We start from the raw sequence: 20,165 nt of genomic DNA, 5'->3' as shown, positions 1-20,165 counted from the left end.
TTCAAAACACAATCAAATTCTACAGAACCCTAATGAATATCCCCTAATCAGTCCTTGCCTTTCCAAATGCATTTAAATCTTGCCACTCAAAATCCCCTCCAGTAACTTTCCTACTAGTGATGTTAGGCTCACCATCCTGTAGTTCTTTGCAGACCTTCCTAAAGGCACAAAATTCTCAACCTTGCAGTCTTCTGGCACCTCACCTGTGCCAGGCGTTCAGGTACCTGCACACATTTTCTCCATACCTTAATGAAGGGCTCAAGCCCAAAATGTTGGTTATGTATTTTAATCTTTATTATATAAAGTACACTGTTTGACCTGATGAATTACTCCAGCGTTGTGCCTTTGCATCATACATCAGGGAGTGCAAGAATAAAAATATAGTGTTGGAACAATAAAAAAGGGCAGACTATAATGTTGCACAAGACAAAAGTGCAGGATATAAAGAGAAAAGTACAGTTAAACAATGCAATGCATCCTCTTGTACAAATGGGAGGTCCATTGAAGAGTCTGATAACAGAAAGAAAAAACGGTCTGGAGGGACGACTTTTTTTTTTAAATTACATTTAAATCTTTACAGTAAATTTTGATTAAAATTATTATAAGAAAAAAGAGTTAATTGTTTTGATCAATCAATTGATAGAATTACTTCTGATAAAGTGGATACAGCAATTACTGCACTCACCCCTCTTCAGTTAGATGGTGCAAAATTAAAATCAGGAGATTCTTACGGCGAGCTTCTGTTCGAATCTCTTCCTGTAAGTAAGAGATAGACCTATTAATAACATCTGGAGAAAATATCAATACATTCATAATCACACATAGAAAATTAGGATTATAAAAATAAGTTTGAAAAATAAGTATAGCATATTACAGTTTAACAGAGACCACAAGATTTTTTTGCATTAGCAGAAAAGACACTTAACCTTCAAAATACAGGCAAAGGTTTTCATTGTGGACCCAGTACTGACACCCTGTTTGGTCTAGAAGTTAGAAAATCTTACATCTGCCTCTCATAGTCTTTTTCTGGACCATAAACCTCTATAATTCATTTCAAATAGCAAAACATTTGTTTCAACTTATTCTGTCAAGCTTTGAAAAGCAATTCTTCAGTACCTATATTTTTTTTTAAAACCTTAGACATCTCTTCTGTATCTTTCCAAAACCTCCATACCCGACCTGTACTGGGATGAGCAGAATAGCAGACAGTATTCCAAGTGCAGTCCAGCCAACGTTTTATATACCTGCAATGCTCTGCCCCATGAAGCCAAGCATATGTGCTTTTTTTAAATATATAAACAACCCTATCTATATGTGTGGCCACTTTCAATCAGCTTTTGTGGTGCTACCTCTATGTATATACATGTATGCATGTATTGCATGGGCTGGCCCGCTCCCTGAACCTGTGACTCCTCCCTCCCAGATATCCCCATAAAGGTTGGAATGCCCAAACCTCTCCCTCAATACCTGCCTTGGGCCACTAACAGGCAAGCTGTGCTGAAACTTTAAGGACTATTAATCTTGAATCTCAGTCTGATTGTGGTTGATTAGTAGTACAATTTAATCACTTTAATTTTAGACCATGGACAAGGTAATACAGACGGATAAATTACACACCAACCCCAAGGATTCGGAAGCCTCGACTAAATTCAACCAGTGGGTGCACTGCCTCAATGCATTCATGAGACGCAACGACGTGCGGAGCGAAGAAGACAAGAGGGAAATGCCCTTCGCTCAGGTTGGCCACTGGGTTTTCCAAGCAATAAGAGACTATGGTACTTACTCTGAAGTGATGGAGTTCCTGCAGAAGCAGTATCAGGCCCCGACGAACGTCATATACGCACAATTCCTCCTAGGCAGCTGAAAACAAGCGCCGGGTGTGTCGATTGACGAGTATATATGGGCACTGTGGCAGCTGGAGCGAGCCTGCGACTGCTGAGAAGTCTCTGCACCTGCCTAATACAGGATGCGCACATGGCTGGGTTCAGCTCTGACTCCTGGAAAATGACGATCGAAGCCCGCAGGAAGTAGTGGACTTGACTAAATTAATGGAGACAGCGCAACTAAGCATCAAAGAATTCTCTTCAGGCAATGCAGCCGCTGCATTGGGGGACGCGGGCACCACCATCTTGGGATGCGGGGTACCAAGTCACTGCCGCTGCCATTGAGCGCCAGAAGTGCTAATTCTGCAGGCACAGGAAGCACCCCCTGGAAGAGCTGCCCAGCCCAAAGTGCCACAATGCTCCATTTGTGGGAAGAAAGGGCACTAAATGAAAATGTATAGGTCCTAATCTGCCCCCAGCAGCACTGTCTGTGGCTGACACCCGCTGCCATCTTGGACCATCCCATTTCCGGCTTCAGCTCAGACGTCACTTCCGGTGGCCACGGACGGATCAAAGGGGCCCTGGGGATGACAAGTTAGGTCAGCACCACTTCTGGTGGCAAGGGACAGCACCACGTGGATGACAATAGGGACAGCCATCTTTGAGAACACCCCTGAACCAACACAGTAGCAACTCAGATACCGACCAGATGCTCACCTCAGTTGTCCTCAACCAAGGCAGCCCACACTAACTAGCGAAAGCCATGATGAGCATCGAGGTAAACAGCCACCGTATGAACTGTTTATTTGACACAAAAAGTACTGAGGTACTGTACAGCAATATTCCTTCGTTGTAACCCCAACACAATGAAAGGTCTCCTTAGCCTACAAATCCCACTCAGCCAAGATCAATGGCTGCTGCACTATGACACTGACTGTGCAGCACACTGAGTACACCTCTGCATGCCAGTCATACTGGGACTGGACTTCCAGTGCCAGCTACAGAGCATCCGCATTCAGTTCAACAGCCCTCCATACATCCCTCATGGTCTGTAACACCAAACTCCCCCCCACCAAACACAACCTGTGGCCGCTCTACTCTCAGAGTCCAAATATTGCCCCTGTTTGAGAACCTCACCCTTGACTGCAAGCCGGTAGCCACTAAGAGCGGACGGTACAACCCCGGGAACAGAGCATTCATTAAAACAGAGGTCAAACGGCTCCTAGCAGAAGGGGTCATAGAACCCAGCACCAGCCCATGGAGAGCCCAAGTAGTGGTGGTAAAGAGCAGAGAGAAACAAGGCATGGTCATTAACTACAGTCAGACCATAAACCGCTTCACTCAGCTGGACGCCTACCCACTTCCCCGCATTGCTGATGGTCAGCGAGATTGCCCAGTTCCAGGTTTTCTCAACCATTGTCCTCAAGTCGACTTACTACCAGCTACCAATCCAGCCAGAGGTCTGCCTATACACTGTCTTCAAGGCAGACAGCTGCCTCTACCACTTCCTCCGCGTCCCTTCCAAAGGGAGATAGACCGCATAGTTGACAACTATGGACTCAAGGCCACATTTCCTGGACAATGTAATCATCTGCAGCCATGACCATGATACCAACCTCAAGTTTCTCTATGCAGCCAAATTCTGACCTATAATCAAAACAAGTGCATTTTTAGCACTTCATGGCTATCCACCCTGGGCTGCGTGGTGGAGAATGGCATCATTGGGCCAGACCACATGTGTCCCCTCTGGGAACTCCCATTACCCCACAACCTCAAGGCCCTGTAAAGGTGCTTTGGCTTCTTTTCCTATTATGCCCAGTGGGTCCCCAATTATGCTGGCAAAGCACACCCCCTGGTGAAATTGGCCACTTTCCCTCATCATAGGAAGCCTACATGGTGTTCACAAGCAAGGCGGCGAAGCATACTGTAGATAAATCCATCCCTTTCCAGGTGAAGAATTATGTGTCTGACTTCACCCTGGACGCTATGGTCAATCAGGTGGGCAGGCCCGTGGCATTTTTTTCCAGAATCCTCCAGAGCGCTGAGCCACCATCGAGAAGGAAGCCCAAGCCATAGTGGAAGCTGGGTGCCATTGGAACCAATACTGGCCAGAAAACCATTCCACCCTGGTGACTGACCAACATACAGTCACTTTTATGTTCAACAGCAAACAGCGGGGAAAAATTAAGAATGACAAGTTCCTGAGGTGGAGACAGAATGGATGTGGATAGACTATTTCCGTTAAGAGGAGGAAAGATTAAAAAAAGAGGACACGAGTTAAGAATTAAGGGGCAGAGGTTTAGAGGTAACATGAGGGGGAACTTCTTTACTCAGAGAGTGGTAGCTGTGTGGAATGATCTTCCGGGAGAAATAGTGGCGGCGGAGTCAATTGTATTATTTAAGAAAAGGTTGGACAGGTATATGGATGAGAAGAAGATGGAGGGTTATGGGCATTGTGCAGGGAGGTGGGACTAGAAAGGGGTGTTTGGTTCGGTGCGGACTAGAAGGGCCTAATGGCCTGTTTCCGTGCTGTAATTGTTATATATATTATATATTATTATATATATATTATATATTAATTGAACTGTCCACCTACAATTACAAGATCTTGTACTGGCCTGGAAAGCTCAACGAGCCTCCTGATGCCCTGTTCCAGGACACATGCATCAACACACAGATGAATCATCTCCAAGTCATCCACTACAACTTCTGCACCACTGGAGTCACAGGTCTATATCACTTTGTTAGAATCCGCAATCTCCCCTACTCAGTCGAAGACATCAGGAGTTGAATGCAACCCCAATTCCACCAGCCTGATAAAGCCCACCTTATCAAAGCAACCAACTCCTGAGAGCAGCTGAGCATGGACTTTAAAGGACCTCTCCTATCCACCTAAAGGAATGTATACTTCCTTAACATTGTGGATGAATACTCCCGTTTACCCTTTGCCATCCCCTGACCAGATAGGGCCATGGCCTCAGTCATAAAAGCTCTATGCGGCATCTTTGCTCTGTACGGATACCACTCATATATCCATAGCAACCGGGGATCCTCCCTTATGAGTGAGGAGCTGCGCCAGTACCTGTTGGCCAAGGGCATAGCCACGAGCAGGACCACATGCTATAATCCCCAGGGAAAGGGCAGGTAAAGAGGGAAAATGCAACCATTTGGAGGGCGATCCTCTTAGCTCTTAAATCAAATGGACTGCCCACCTCCTGATGGCAAGACACCCTCCAAGATGCTTTCCATGCTACTAGGTCCATTCTCTACATGGCCACGAATGCAGAAACACATGAAAGGCTCTTTTCCTTCCCATGAAAATCACCATCCAGAACCACACTACCGTCCTGGTTGACGAACCCTGGGCCCATGCTGCTTCAAAGTCACATCAGACACCACAAAACTGACCCTCTAGACAAGAAGGTCCACCTCCTCCATGCCAACCCCCAATACACTTGTGTGGGAAGTATCAGGATGGTCGACAGAACGCTGTCTCCATCTGGGACCTGCCGCATGCAGGAGAACTCTCGACCAAACAGCCAATCCCCTCCCCTGGTAACCCTGACCGACCAGCTCCACTATCAGTCCCCGAATTCACACCCCAAACCCCACCCCCCAGCCACTGGAGGCACCACCTGTTGCATAAGACACCACCCAGGAACCGACAGCTGTGCCACAGTAGACCCGGTGATGGTCGCAGCGAACAGATGTGACCACCGGACAAGTTTTATCTGTAACAGACTGACTATTGTGAGCCTGCAATGAACACTAAACCACACCACCCCGCTGGACTTTGTTTAAAAAAGGAGGGTGAACATGGTGCTACCACTACGTATATAGGTGTATTGAGACAGATTATATTTGTATTGTTTTTGGGAGATAAATTGGGGCAGGTTTTTTTTTTAAGTGTAGGTCACATACAAAATTTTAAAACAGATCTTATTTAAAATTCTGGAGCTCTGCTCATGCTGACAGTCAGGCGCCAAGAGCCTTTGCAAAAGTTTTAGAGAGTGCCCAAGAGGCGTTACTAATGGAATGTTGTTTACCAAAAGGCAACAAATGAAAGAACTCGGAGCTGCAGGCTGTCTGGAGTGGAACATGCAAGCAGAGAGAGTAAAACAGGCTTTCTCAGAGAGAGGGAAAATTCAGTTCTGCAGTTTAACAGTCAAGACCAGCAGCTGGGACTGAAGAGGACAAGCTGGCAAGCTTGTGGAAAACCCCATTTGGAAGATGGGTTGTGAGTGCTTAGTTCAGCCTGGTCAAAGCCCTTGTGGTTCATGTAAGAGGGACAAGTCACAGGTTCAGTAGGTGGGCCAGCCCATACAGTACATGCATATTGTTACGAGCCCAGAGGACCCCAAAACCCAGCAGCAATAGATATTCACCAAGACAAATGGTTACTTCAACGAAAGTTGCTTTTGATTATCTTTAAACATGAAAACAGAATCACCCTTTAACTTATCACTATTGACTCAACTAACGCTCAGGAAGGTTCTTGTCTGGCATTAGACTGGCTGTCTAATGGTTCACTTGAAATAAGAGAAACAAGGTACTCTGTGGTGACCTGAAAGAAAGAGGTAATCATCTGGAGAACCTTGATGGGGCAAGTTTCTTCGGAAGACACTGAAGTGGTTGATAGAAGTAAATCAGTTGTGGGTGTCAGCAAACAACAAATCTCTCTCTGAAAACAGACAAGAACCTTCCTGAGCGTTAGTTGAGTCAATAGTGATAAGTTAAAGGGTGATTCTGTTTTCATGTTTAAAGATAATCAAAAGCAACTTTCGTTGAAGTAACCATTTGTCTTGGTGAATATCTATTGCTGCTGGGTTTTGGGGTCCTCTGGGCTCGTAACAATATGCATGTACTGTATGGGCTGGCCCACCTACTGAACCTGTGACTTGTCCCTCCCAAATATCCCCATGAAAGCTGTTACACCCAAAACCCTCCCTCAGTACCTGCCTTGGAACCAGGCCAGCAACATGCAAGCTGTGCTGACACTTTGAAGGTGATTAAAGCCTATTAATCACAATTCTCTATCGGATTGTGGTTGATTGGTAGTACAGTTTTGCACCTGAACGCCTAGTTCCCTCTGCATAGGAATGCTTTTAAGAGCCTTACCATTAAAGGTGTAGCTTATATTTGACTTCCCAAAATGCAACATCTCACACAGAACATTGTACATTTCAGCACAGTCCAGGCTGTTCGGCCCACCTATAAAAATCTTCTCCATAACCATATAATCCTTCCCTACACACCAATACCCTCCATTTTTCTTACAGTAAAAGAAAGTAAACATTGGGATGAGAGATAAGAAAGATTGAAGTTTGTCATAAGCATAAATACAATGTATAAGTCCAATGAAATTCTTGCTTACTACAGCTATAAAATAACACAAAGTACACTAATAAACAAAATATATATATTAACTTGCCATCAAGAGAAAAATATATATTAAAGTATTGATAATATACACACTTATGGTTAATGCAAAAAAAAATGTGAAGTTACAATAGTGCAAATAAATATTTGGTCCTGGAGAAGTGTTCTGGTTAGGTTAGTTCAAGAAAGATCAGGAGTTTGATTAAAAATTGTTATTGAATCTAGAGATGTCAGACTTCAACCTGAAGGTAGAAATGAGAAGAAATTATAATGAATATGATGGGGATCCTCCTTAAGGCAACATCTTGGATAAGTGTCTTCAATGCCTATGATGGACTTGACTAGGTTTGGCACTTTCTGTAGCATTCAGCCTTCCTGGGTACTTGAGTGTCCAGACCATGTTGTGATGCAAACAATTAGTACATTTTCCTCGGTACACCTGTTGAAGTCCAATAGAGTATTTGATGCCATGCCTGAATTTCTTCAGACTCCTTAGAAAGAACATAAGAAATTGGAGCAGGAGTACACAATCTGGCCCATCAAGCCTGCTCTGCCATTCATTGAGATCATGGCTGATCTGATGATAGGCTTATCTTCACTGCCTGCCTTTTCCCCATCTCCCTTAATTCCCTTACTGTGTAAAAATCTATCCAACCTAATCTTCAGTATATTTATTGAGGTAGCCTCCACTACTTCAATGGGCAGCAAATTCCACAGATTCACCACCCTGTGGAAAAAGCAGTTCCTTCTCATCTCTGTTCTAAATCTACTACCATGCATCTTGAGGCTATCTCCCCTACCAATGGAAACAACTTACCTACCTCAAATCTTATCTATGCCAGAAAAGGCCTACTTCAGTTTAGTCAATGTGCTGGCTCCAGGAAAGGCTCTCCAACACTTAGATGCCCAGGAACATGAAGCCTCTAACTCTCTCCACTGCTTGTCCTGCCAATGAAGACAGGTGCATGATCCCTGCCACTCCTTCCTGAAGTCCATAATAAGCCCCTTTGTCTTCTTTATACTGAGAAGACAGTGGACCCCTTTTTTTTGGTTCTTTCCAGAATTGAAATTGTTTTCAGATCTAAATGGAATGCACCGTTAGAAGAAGAAAATCTTTTTTATTGAAAGACAAGCTTCACACACTTGACGCAATCAGAATAAAAGTCAAACCCAAGATGCTTGTGATCTCAGCATACCTGAATCAACACTTCATGGCTTGAAATCAAGAAGTTATGCACGTCCCTTTGGAAAGTTGAGGAAGAGGTGAGACTAAAGGACAAAACCATGAAGACAGCCAAAGATGTCTTCCTGTACAAGTTGTTCATTCACATGCACTCAGAAGGCCCACCAATTTCAGGGCCTCTTCTCAAAGGCAAGAAGTTTGACCACCTGATCAACGGAGAAACCTCCGCAGTTCAAAGCTAGCAATAGATGGCTGGACTGGTTTAAATGCCATCACGGAATTTCTCCAATGTTAGTGACTGGAGAAATTCGTTCAGCCAACAGTGCCGCAACCAGCAAATACCCAGCAGAATGAAAAACTTTCTTTAAAGAGGTTGGCTATGCCAAAGAACAAGGGTAAAACTGTAACGAAACAGGCCTCTACTACAAGATCCCAGACCATGCACCGTCTTGCAAAGATGACACCCATCAGCTTGAGGGGTTCAAACAATGCAAAGATCACGTGACATTGATTTGTGTTGATTAAAATCGCTCAAGATTGGCAAATTTCGTTTACCCCACTATTTCCACCATGTCAACATGAAGTCAATAATGGTTGAGTACATGCATTACAGCAATGCTTGGATGATTAGTGTCATCTATGAGCATTAATTTTACATAACTTTTGTCCTTGTTGTCCGTACTCATTTGCGTAAGCAAAAGCTAGAACCCAAAGCTCTTCTTTTGCTTGACAACCATCTTGCCCACCCGCAAGTTCCCAACCTATTAACCCACAAAGGAAAGATCCAAGTTTCTTACCACCCAAAGAACACCATATCTAAGATCCAGCACCTAGATCAGGGGATCATCTTCATGTTCAAGCAGAATTACAGGCTTAAATTAATTCATAGAATTGTAGATGAGTCAACAATGCTGGAAGACTATCTGAAAAGCATGAATGTTAAAGAAGTTTGCCACTTAGGTGGGAAAGGCTGGGCAGTAGTCACCTCCTTAGCATATGTGGAAAAATGCTGGGAGGAGCTGGGTCCAACCTTTTCATCATGAAAATCCACCATGGAAGATGAAGATAATGACGTTGGGCAAGATTTCTAGGGTTTCACAGATGAAGAGGTGAGTGAGGCACAGAGGCTTTTTCAAATTAGTGAAGAAGATTTTCACCAGTGTTACTCTGCCGATGACAAATGCCCGACATATAAGCATCTGATGGACTCCGAGATCATCCGAACCACAGGAGGATAACAATGAGGAACCTCCACCCCACCCCCAAAAGTGTCTAAACCCGTTGAGTACCTCGAGGCTAGCCTACGTTAGCTGGAGACCCAGGAGTTGGACCACATAAAAGTCCTCCAGCTCAGAAGCATTTTGGATTTCGCTCGCTGCCGGCGACCTGCTGCGTTCAAGAAACTCTATTGCTTTTTTAACAAATGAAATGGTGATTATGAGAAATAAAAAAAAGATTGTAAATAGAGGTTTTGTACATGTGTTCTTTATTTTTTTTTTAAACATTGTTTTCATGACCCTGATTTAGCATGACCCTGGTTTTTTCACAATCCCAAAAAAATAAAATAAAAAGTAAAATTATATTTTATTGAGCCAATAGCCATTCATAAGTGAATCAATGGTAAGCCAAGAATTTCATATTTAAACAGAATACCATTAGGCAGAATGGAGCTGATGAATGTACAGGTTCTGAGAGAAATGAAAAGTATTATTTTTGCTCAACCTCAGCAGCAGATAAAGAAAACAGAACATCCAGCCCTGACCCAAGAGGTTCAGTTTCAACTATTCTCTTTGTTTACTATTTCTCCAAGTATTGTCTGTAAGTTTTACAATGCAAACAATATCAATACATACCATGTAAAAGAAGTCAAATATAATGAGAGAGTTGATGATGAGATTGTGCAGCCTGCAACTAAACTCATTGGAGCTTTGAAGGAGGAGGAGGGATCTTACCAAGACACACAAAATTATGAAAGGATAATGAAAGGATCATGAGAGTCTGGTGTTGAAGCATATCAGCTCCTGTCTGAGTGGCGACATGGATCCATTCCAATTTGCCTATCATGTCAATATCTACAGCAAATGCCATCTCACTGGCTCTAAACAAACCCTTGGAACAACTAGGCAGTAAAGATGCATACATCAGGATACTCTTTATCGACTACAGTTCGATAAACACCATTATCCCCTCAAAACTGATCATTAAACTCAACATCCTACTGTGTATTTGGATTCAGGATTTCCTCTCCACAATCAGTGAGGATTGGTAAGAATATCTCCTCCACAATTTCCATTAGTACCAGAGCACCTCTACTCTACTCACTTTATACCCATGACTGGGTGGCTCAATACGACAACAACACCATCCACAAATTTGCTGATAATACCATGGTAGTGGGTTGTATAAAATGATCAGAATACAGGAAGGAAATTGAAAACTTGGCTAAATGTTGCCGCAACAATAATCTTTCACTAAATGTCGCCAAAACCAAAGAGTTGATTGTTGACTTCAGGAAGGGAAAACCAGATGTGTACAATCCAGTGATCTTTGGGGAATCAGAGGTGGAGAGGGTGAGAAAATTTAAGTTCTTGGGAGTAACTATCTCAGAGGATCTTTTCTAGACCAAGCACACTAATGGCATATAGAAGAAAGCACACCAGCACCTCTACTTCTTCAGGAGTTTACGGAGGTCTGGGATGACATTGTTAAAATTGGCAAATTTCTATAGATATAAGTTGGAAAGTGTGCTGACAAACACCATCACAGTCTGGGGACATCAATACCCCTGAACGGTCATACCCCAGGATATCACAGAAAAACATCTATGGGGAACGCAGCAATCAGCAAAGATCCACACCTCCCAGCACACGCTCTGTTCTCACTGTTAACTTCAGGAAAATGATATAGATGCCACAAGACTCACATTACCAGGTTCAGGTACAGCTGCTACCCCTCCACCATTAAATAATGAAAATCTGAAGACACCGTGGTTGAAGTAAAAAACACAAAATGCTAGAGAAGCTCAGTAGGTCAAACAGTGTCCTTTATGATTGCGGTTGGAGAGGAGGTGCTCAGCAAAATGATCTCCCAATCTGTGTCTGGTGTCTCCAATGTAGAGAATGCCACAAAGGGAGCACTAGATGCAGTAAATAAGTCCTGCTGATATACAAGTGAGGTGTTTCCTCACTTGAAAGGCCTGTTCGGAGAAGGGCAAAGTGTGGGCAAAAGTGTTTCACCTCCTGCAACCACAGGGTAAGGTGCATGAGGGAATCACAGAGAGAGGGGTTCCTGTGGAAAGTCAAGAGAGGAGAAGGAAAAATGTATCTGGTGGTGGCATCAAATGAAGCACTTTTCACTTTTATATCCACAGGACTTGTTTACTGCATCCAGTGCTCCCTTTATGGCATTCGCTACATCATAGAAATTGGTCCTAGATTGGGAGATCGCTTCATTGTGCACCTCCTCTCTATCTGCAACCACAGCGACTTCCCAGTGGCCAACCAGGGAAAAATCAACCGTGGTTAACAAAGGAAATAAACGAGAGTATAAAATTGAAGGTGCAGGTGTACAAAGCTGCAAAGAGCAGTGGGAAACTGGAAGATTGGGATAACTTTAAGAGACAATAAAGGGTTACAAAGTGGGTAATAAGAAATGGGAAAAAGGATTATGAAAGTAAATTGGCACAAAATATAAAAACAGAAAGCAAAAAATTTTATAAATATATAAAACAGAAGAGGGTGGCCAGAGTTAACATAGGACCCTTGGAGGATGAGAAAGGAAAACTCGTAGCAAAAAATGAGGAAATGGCCGAGGCATTGAACAAATATTTTGTGTCAGTCTTCACGGTGGAAGACACGTCCAGTATGCCCAAGTGCGGAGTTAAGGATGCGAATGTTGGGGAGGGCCTTGATAAAATAGTTGTTACAAAGGAAGTAATGATGGAGAAACTAATGGGACTAAAGCCAGACAAATCACCTGGTCCTGATGATATGCATCCAAGGGTTCTGAAGGAAATGGCAAAAGTTATAGTTGATGCATTGGTGGTCATACACCAAAATTCCTTGGATTCTGGGCAGGTCCCAGCAGACTGGAAGACAGCAAATGTCACGCCACTTCTTAAGAAGGGATGTAGGCAGAAGACTGGAAACTATCGGCCAATTAGCTTGACATCTGTAGTTGGAAAAATGCTTGAAGTCGTCATTAAAGATGAAATAGTGAAACTTTTGGAACATAAGGGTTCAATCAGGCAGAAGCAGCATGGTTTTAGAAAGGGAAGATCTTGTTTGACAAACTTGTTAGGATTCTTGAGGATATAATGGGTGCGGTGGATAGAGGGGAACAGGTTGATGTTGTGTATTTGAATTTCCAGAAAGCGTTTGATAAGGTGCTGCACAAGAGACTTATCAGTAAGTTACAGGAAAGTGGAGTCCAAGGAAGTCTATTGGCATGGATCGAAAATTGGTTGTCTGACAGGAGGCAGAGAGTCGGAATAAATGGGAGTTTTTCAGGCTGGCAGAGAGTGGTAAGTGGGGTGTCGCAGGGGTCGGTGCTAGGCCCACAACTGTTCATCATTTACATTGATGACTTGGAGGAGGGGTCAAAATCTGGTGTAGCCAAGTTTGCGGATGACATCAAATTGAGTGGAAGAGCAAATTGTAATGAGGATGTGGAGAGTCTGCAGAAGGATATAGTTAAGCTGGATGAGTGGGCAAAGGTCTGGCAGATGGAGTACAATGTTAGTAAGTGTAAGGTTATCTACTTTGGCAAGAAAAATAAAAGAGCTGAATATTATTTAAAGTGTGAAAATCTACAGCATGCTGTTGTTCAGAGGGACTTGGAAGTGCTTGTGCATGAATTGCAAAAAGTGCAGCAGGTTATTAAGAAGGCAAATGGAATGTTGGCCTTCATCGCTAGAGGAATTGAATTCAGGAGTAGGGAGGTAATGTTGCAACTGTATAAGGTACTGGTGAGACCGCACCTGTGTCCAGTTCTGGTCTCCATATTTGAGGAAGGATATACTGGCTTTGGAGATGGTCCAGAGGAGGTTTACTAGGTTGATCCCTGGGATGAAGGAGTTGACTTATGATGAAAGATTAAATCGTCTAGGATTGTATTCGCTCGAGTTCAGAAGAATGAGAGGAGATCTTTGTAGAGCTCGTCGAAAGAATCAAAGACTTGTTGATCAAAACCAAGGCTTTTATTAGCAAAAGACAGGAGCTCTTCACAGGTGGCCGACCAGTCCGGAATGATCCGACCTGGCTAGGGACACAACCCTTTAAGGCCCAGACAATAGGTGTGGCTTAGCTCTCAGCCAATCGCTGTAAGCACAGTCTAGATACAGTAACTATATACACTATGTACATTGGTGATAGATCTGTACTATCACAATCTTATAGAAACATATAGGATTATGAAGGGTATGGATAGGATAGATGTAGGAAGGTTTTTTGAGCTGGCCGGGGAAACTAAAACGAGAGGACACAGTCTCAAGATTCGGGGGAGTAGATTTAGGACAGAGATGAGGAAAAAATAGTTTTTCCCAGAGAGAAGTGAATGTTTGGAATTCTCTATCCAGGGAAGTGGTTGAGGCTGCTTCATTAGACATATTTAAAATTCGGTTAGATAAACTTTTACATGATAGAGGAATTAGGGGATATGGGGAGATGGCAGGTAGGTGGAGTTAAGTCATAAATTAGATCAGCCATGATCTTATTGAATGGCGGAGCAGACTCGATGGGCCATTTTTGGCCTACTCCTGTTCCTACTTCCTAAGTTCCGATGTTCCAGTCCCAGACTCACACGTCTCCTCACAGTATTGCAGTTGTTTACATGTGACATTATGTACACATTTTTTTCCACTACCAATAAGTGGCAACTCTGCCTGAAAATCTCAGGGTTGTATGTGATGTCATGTACATTCTCTGACAATAAATCTGAATCTGCCACTGTAAGGTGCCTAAAGAACACAGCCTCAATATTCGGCCGAGTAGATTTGGGAGGTAAGGAGGAACTGCTTCTCCCAGAGAGGAGTGAATCTGTGGAATTTTCAGCTCAAGAACCAGTAGAGGCTGCCACATTGGAGATGCATATAGATGGATTTTTGAAGAACAGGGGAATTAGGGTTATGGGGAACAGAGGGTGGAGAGAAGTGAGGGCACAGCTGACTGATATCAGCCATATCTTATTGAATGGTGTTGTAGGCTCAATATGCCAGATGCCCTACACCTATTTCTTACATTCTTAATGTTGTCTCTCCCAGAGCAAATTACTTTTAATCCATGCTAACATTGACCCTCTTATTATTTTGAGTGGTAATTTGTCATGTTATTTGAAAACTTCAGCAACTCCACTATAATCAACAATAAAAATCAATCAAATTGGTCAAGCAGAATTTGCCTTTAATAAATCGATGCTTCATTATCTCAACTTAAAAGGGTGAAAAACTACCCATTCCCACTGTGAGGAACGTCTGGCATGGGGCCTATGTAATCAATTTTCCAAACCGCAGCTGGGCGAGCCCCCCCATTTTATTCGGCCATGAGGACCAGGAGGAACGACACGGGACTTCACAAGTTGACATTCTGGGCATGTACGCACGACCATGCGGACATCATCCTGATGGACGGGTAAAGCATGTGTTTGGGCCCACATAGCTGATCCCTTCTCCCCCAAATGACCACTCTGTTCACGTGTCCATTGAGCCAGGGGGACGGTATCAGCACGGCTGATGGTAGCAAGCTGATCTGCAACTGCATTATGTTGTGCCATGTTAGTCGCCACATTAATATGGGTAAACGTTACGTCCTAGTAATGGTTGACACCTTTTCGGGCCTGGTTTTTGCCTTTCCCACCAAGACGGCTGACCAAGCTAGTACTATCCAAGGACTAAATCATTTAATTTCTCGTTATGATGTTCCAGAGGAGATTCAGTCTGATAATGGCTCGCACTTCTCTGGGAAGGCAATCTGTGATTGGGCAAATGCCAACGGTATTTTATGGGTTCACCATATTCCTTATTACCCACAGGCTGCTGGGTTAGTTGAACGAATGAACAAATTCGTTTGTTAACACCACTAGGAACCCTGAAGGGGTGGTGTCATGTGCTGCAGCAGGCAGTTGACAATTTGAATCATCGCCCTTTAAAAGGAGGTACACCTTTCCACCGACTTCTTCACGCTTCTGAACTACAGCCTATTCCAGAGGAAAAACAATCATTGCCCCCCACTCCTGAACTAGAGAATGCCGGACAAAAGGTATGGGTGGCACCACCAGGTAGTGGCCCTCCTGTAAAAGGAGAAATAGTGACACCTGCCCAGGGTAACACTCGATGGGTAGCTATTGAGGGACAGGATGATTTAGTCTGTTTAAACACTGAATGCTTACGGTATCATGAGTGACATGTGTCAGGCTTCTTTGTTCCAGGTTCTCCGTTTTACGCTCCTGGTGATCTGTCTTAACAGCTGCTTTGGTGCCAACAATTGGATTTGTAATAACGAGGACGTTCCAAGTGAGTTGCCCGTGGGAGACACAGTCTGGTGCATTACATCAAGGAAGTCCTCGGTCACCCGCCTCAAGTGCAGCTTATATAGATATGTTATTGCCAGTGTCGGTTCTTATATTTTGTTTGTAGATGGACCAACTGAAGAGGTTTCCCCCTACTTCTGTGATGGTCGTTTTTGTGCTCGCTTTGTATCTTGTAAAACTCTGCTCCACCTGTTGCTAAGTGGCGGAAGGATTCCAGTTCTGTGGAGGATTGGTGGTCTACCTCGCCATCAAACATTCCTTCAGATTTGTCTGACAATTCCTTTCTCCATGTTTCCTATGCATACGCTCACCGATTAAATGTTTCTGATTGTTGGGTTTGTACTATAGGCCCTTTGCATGCTGGTACAGGCATTCCCATGATCCCCATTCCTTTCACCCAAAAGGAAGTTGCTGCCTGGAAATATTTTGACTCCTCCAAAGGCAGAGTTTACATTGATGTTGATCAGCCTGTGCCTGAGGAGGCTCGTTTCTTTAATCTGAGTGATATTTTGGGTATTTTCCGAGGATGGCATATTTCTACCTTCTCTCATAATATCACACCCCCCTATTTTATTGTTTCCCAATATGTGAAGGGCTCTGTCTGTTTTTGTAAATTCCCTGCCAAACCTGCCGATTCACTGGGATTCAGTGATTGTCTGACATATTCCCTTTTCATTTCCAAGCCCCCTGTGAACGGGACTTAATGGGTTTGTGGGTCTCACGCCTATGCCTGGCTGCCCCTTACCTGGGGTGGTTGCTGCTATTTAGCATATGCCGTCCCCTACCTGCACCATATTTCCTGTTTACAGGACCATCCCTCGCTTATGCATAGGTCCATTGTCCTTCGGCATAGACGTCACCTTTCAGGTGCTGAGATTGTCCTTGGCGCCTTGATGCCAGGTTATGGCGATATTCGTATTTCCCTAGAGATTCACAAATTATATGATCTGATGAACTTTATTGCCAATGAGACATCCTTTGCTCTTTTGTCTGTAAATCAGGGCCTTAGTGACCTTAATGATGAACTCTCTGCCGATAGGACAGTGGCTTTGCAGAATCGTATTGCCTTGGATTTTCTGTTAGCAAAACAGGGTGGCACGTGTGCCGTTGTTGGTTCTGAATGTTGCTCGTATATTCCTAATGGAACCAATATTTCTGTTATTATTCAGCATGTCTCGAAGTCTGTTCGTGAGCTCCAGCGTCTGGGTATTGTGGCCAACAAGGATAATGTGAGCCTTGGTTGGAATCCTTTTTCATGGTTAACTGGTACGTTCGGGGGGTTGGGCCACCATATTCTCCGTTGGTTGCTCGCATTATTGCTTGTTTTTGTGATTATTGTAGTTTTAATTTCCCTTTTACGCTCTTTTTGTACTCAAATGCTTGTCAAGTCTCGTATCTGACAGCCTGTGACCAAGGGGTGGAAATGTAATGGAAGATTCTAACCTATTTTTTTTAACCTGTTTTTTCTTAATTTCCAGCTCTTGGTTCTGCAGAGCTGAGAACCTTTTTTTAAAACTTGCAGCTTTGGGTTCTGCAAGGCTGAGAACCAAATTGTTTTTAGACTCAGCAGACATAAGCAAAATTGCACCGAGGGGCCAGAGATGCTGTTATCTGAAGAAAGGACATCTGTGTACCGAGAACATTTAATCTTCCTGCTTGTTTTGGTCACAGACTGTCAGAGCCTAGCCTTGATGTAGAATAAACCATTGTATTAAAAATGATAAGCTGAAAATTATGTTATTCGTTAATTAACCTAGCATGCTAGCTTGCTTGCTTATCTTTCTTGCTGTGCTGGGAATAGGTGCTTGGGTAAGCAGTTTTTGGGTAATAAAAGGCAAGGTCCCGCTGCTGAAGAGAGAGACTCTCCGAGAGGTGGCAACATCTCTCAGCAAGAAAAAGAACTTCTGAAGTCCAGCCAACGTCCCGGTCAGGGGAGGTGGAGAAGCTGCCACCGGCACCCTGACAACCTACTACAAGTGTGTAGTCGTGGCCTCGCTTCAGCAGTTGGGACCAGTCCAAGCATTGATAAGTATAGTTGGGAAGGGCTTGCATATTGTAGTGTGAAATCAGCTTTTGAATTTGTAATAAACATTTGTATAATCTGAACTGCTCTCGGTGTGTGTGTCTATTTTCTTTCGGTAGCTCAAACACTGTGACCAATCTAAAACGAACAAAGTGAGAGGTATAAGTTTACACAAGACAGGGGGTGACTGAAAGCAATATTTCATTCAGGAAAGCAATATTTGTCAGCCACATTTTCATGAATCCTAACATTATTGATCCTTGGGGATTAGGAGGTACTTCATCTTTGCCTTGGCTTCGCGGACGAAGATTTATGGAGGGGTAAAAGTCCACGTCAGCTGCAGGCTCGTTTGTGGCTGACAAGTCAGATGCGGGACAGGCAGACACAGTTGCAGCGGCTGCAGGGGAAAATTGGTGGGTTGGGGTTGGGTGTTGGGTTTTTCCTCCTTTGCCTTTTGTCAGTGAGGTGGGCTCTGCGGTCTTCTTCAAAGGAGGTTGCTGCCCGCCAAACTGTGAGGCGCCAAGATGCACAGTTTGAGGCGATATCAGCCCACTGGCGGTGGTCAATGTGGCAGGCACCAAGAGATTTCTTTAGGCAGTCCTTGTACCTTTTCTTTGGTGCACCTCTGTCACGGTGGCCAGTGGAGAGCTCGCCATATAACACGATCTTGGGAAGGCGATGGTCCTCCATTCTGGAGACGTGACCCACCCAGCGCAGCTGGATCTTCAGCAGCGTGGACTCGATGCTGTCGACCTCTGCCATCTCGAGTACTTCGACGTTAGGGATGAAAGCGCTCCAATGGATGTTGAGGATGGAGCGGAGACAACGCTGGTGGAAGCGTTCTAGGAGCCGTAGGTGATGCCGGTAGAGGACCCATGATTCGGAGCCGAACAGGAGTGTGGGTATGACAACGGCTCTGTATACGCTTATCTTTGTGAGGTTTTTCAGTTGGTTGTTTTTCCAGACTCTTTTGTGTAGTCTTCCAAAGGCGCTATTTGCCTTGGCGAGTCTGTTGTCTATCACGTTGTCGATCCTTGCATCTGATGAAATGGTGCAGCCGAGATAGGTAAACTGGTTGACCGTTTTGAGTTTTGTGTGCCCGATGGAGATGTGGGGGGGCTGGTAGTCATGGTGGGGAGCTGGCTGATGGAGGACCTCAGTTTTCTTCAGGCTGACTTCCAGGCCAAACACTTTGGTATAAAAGGTATAGTTCTCAATCTTGTGGCAGATACGGTGTTCCTACGTTCTCTAAGTTGCCTAATAGTTTTGTGTTGCTCCGACTGTGGAAACGATACATCGGGCAAGGAAACTGAGAGCAAAATGCCTTTCTATGACGTCGACCGCCTGAGATCCAGTCGACCAGTAACTCCTCCCCTGCTCACGGGGGCGCTTTTGAGTCAGGCTTGGGGCCGTTTCCATAGCAACCGCCCGATCCCAGGCCTACCACAGCAGCCAAGTCTTCATCAAAGTTATCCAGTACTAAATGATTTTACTGATCGATACCTTCTGTGCTGTTTCTCATCCAAAGGCTTTGCCAATTCACGGCGAAGAAATGCTCCAACCGCGCTATAATTAATCATCTCAAACAATAACCAAATAAACCCATTCATCACCAATGGTCTCAAACATTAATGAATGACATCCCGTGGTCGGAACTTACCGCTTCTCTCGCTTGATTCGCAGTTTTTAACGTTTGATAAGAAAGTTCAAAAGACATGTTTCGCTCTCGATATTTATTTCGCGTCCTTAGTACTTGTGTGAACGATCTGGGGAGGTGACATCAAAGTCGCCCACAGCGGAGTGACGTGCTGATCAACCAATCACTACCTCAGCGATCCCCCACCCGCAGCGCTTGGTGGGCTGGGCGAACCAATCAGTGACGAGGGAGGGAGGGAGGAGGAGGAGATTGGAGTTGAGATGGTACCGTTGAAATCGTGAGTTCACTCACTGCCTGTCTCCAGAATTTACAGGGTCATTCAATACCAGATCATTTTCTTATGCTTCTCACCAACCTTCTGCAATGTGGTTTCTGATACCATCATCCACTGGTTAAGTTTACCTATTGTAATATTGCAAAGTTATCCTTAATTGTTCCAAATAATTCTAAATTTTCACTATAACCGTAATAGAGGACCCCAAAACCCAGCAACAATAGATATCCACCAAGACAAATTGTTTTTAATCATCTTTAAATATGAAAACAGAATCAAACTTTAACTTAACTAACCCAAAT

General features: G+C 44.0%; 1 protein-coding gene across 4 annotated transcripts in view; it reads right to left on the bottom strand.

The window, feature by feature from the left end:
* katnal2 (katanin p60 subunit A-like 2) overlaps positions 1–19,718 on the bottom strand; it is a 91,179-nt gene extending 71,461 nt beyond the window's left edge. For 2 of the 4 annotated variants that reach the window (XM_069923828.1, XM_069923829.1), the window contains exons 1-2: positions 19,593–19,718; positions 686–756 (exon numbers count right to left, since the gene is read on the bottom strand). In XM_069923828.1, the coding sequence (XP_069779929.1) occupies positions 686–756; positions 19,593–19,649 (128 nt within the window). In that variant the 5' untranslated portion in view covers positions 19,650–19,718. Of the gene's footprint in view, positions 1–685; positions 757–19,592 lie in introns of those variants that run through there. The other 2 variants (XM_069923830.1, XM_069923831.1) reach the window with 1 other exon arrangement.
* Positions 19,719–20,165: the final 447 nt, after the last annotated feature.

Source organism: Narcine bancroftii, chromosome 3 (genome assembly GCF_036971445.1).
Source record: "Narcine bancroftii isolate sNarBan1 chromosome 3, sNarBan1.hap1, whole genome shotgun sequence".
Lineage (NCBI taxonomy): Eukaryota > Metazoa > Chordata > Chondrichthyes > Torpediniformes > Narcinidae > Narcine > Narcine bancroftii.
The sequence above is the reverse complement of the archived record's forward strand: the minus strand, read 5'-3'. Positions and strand labels throughout refer to the sequence as shown.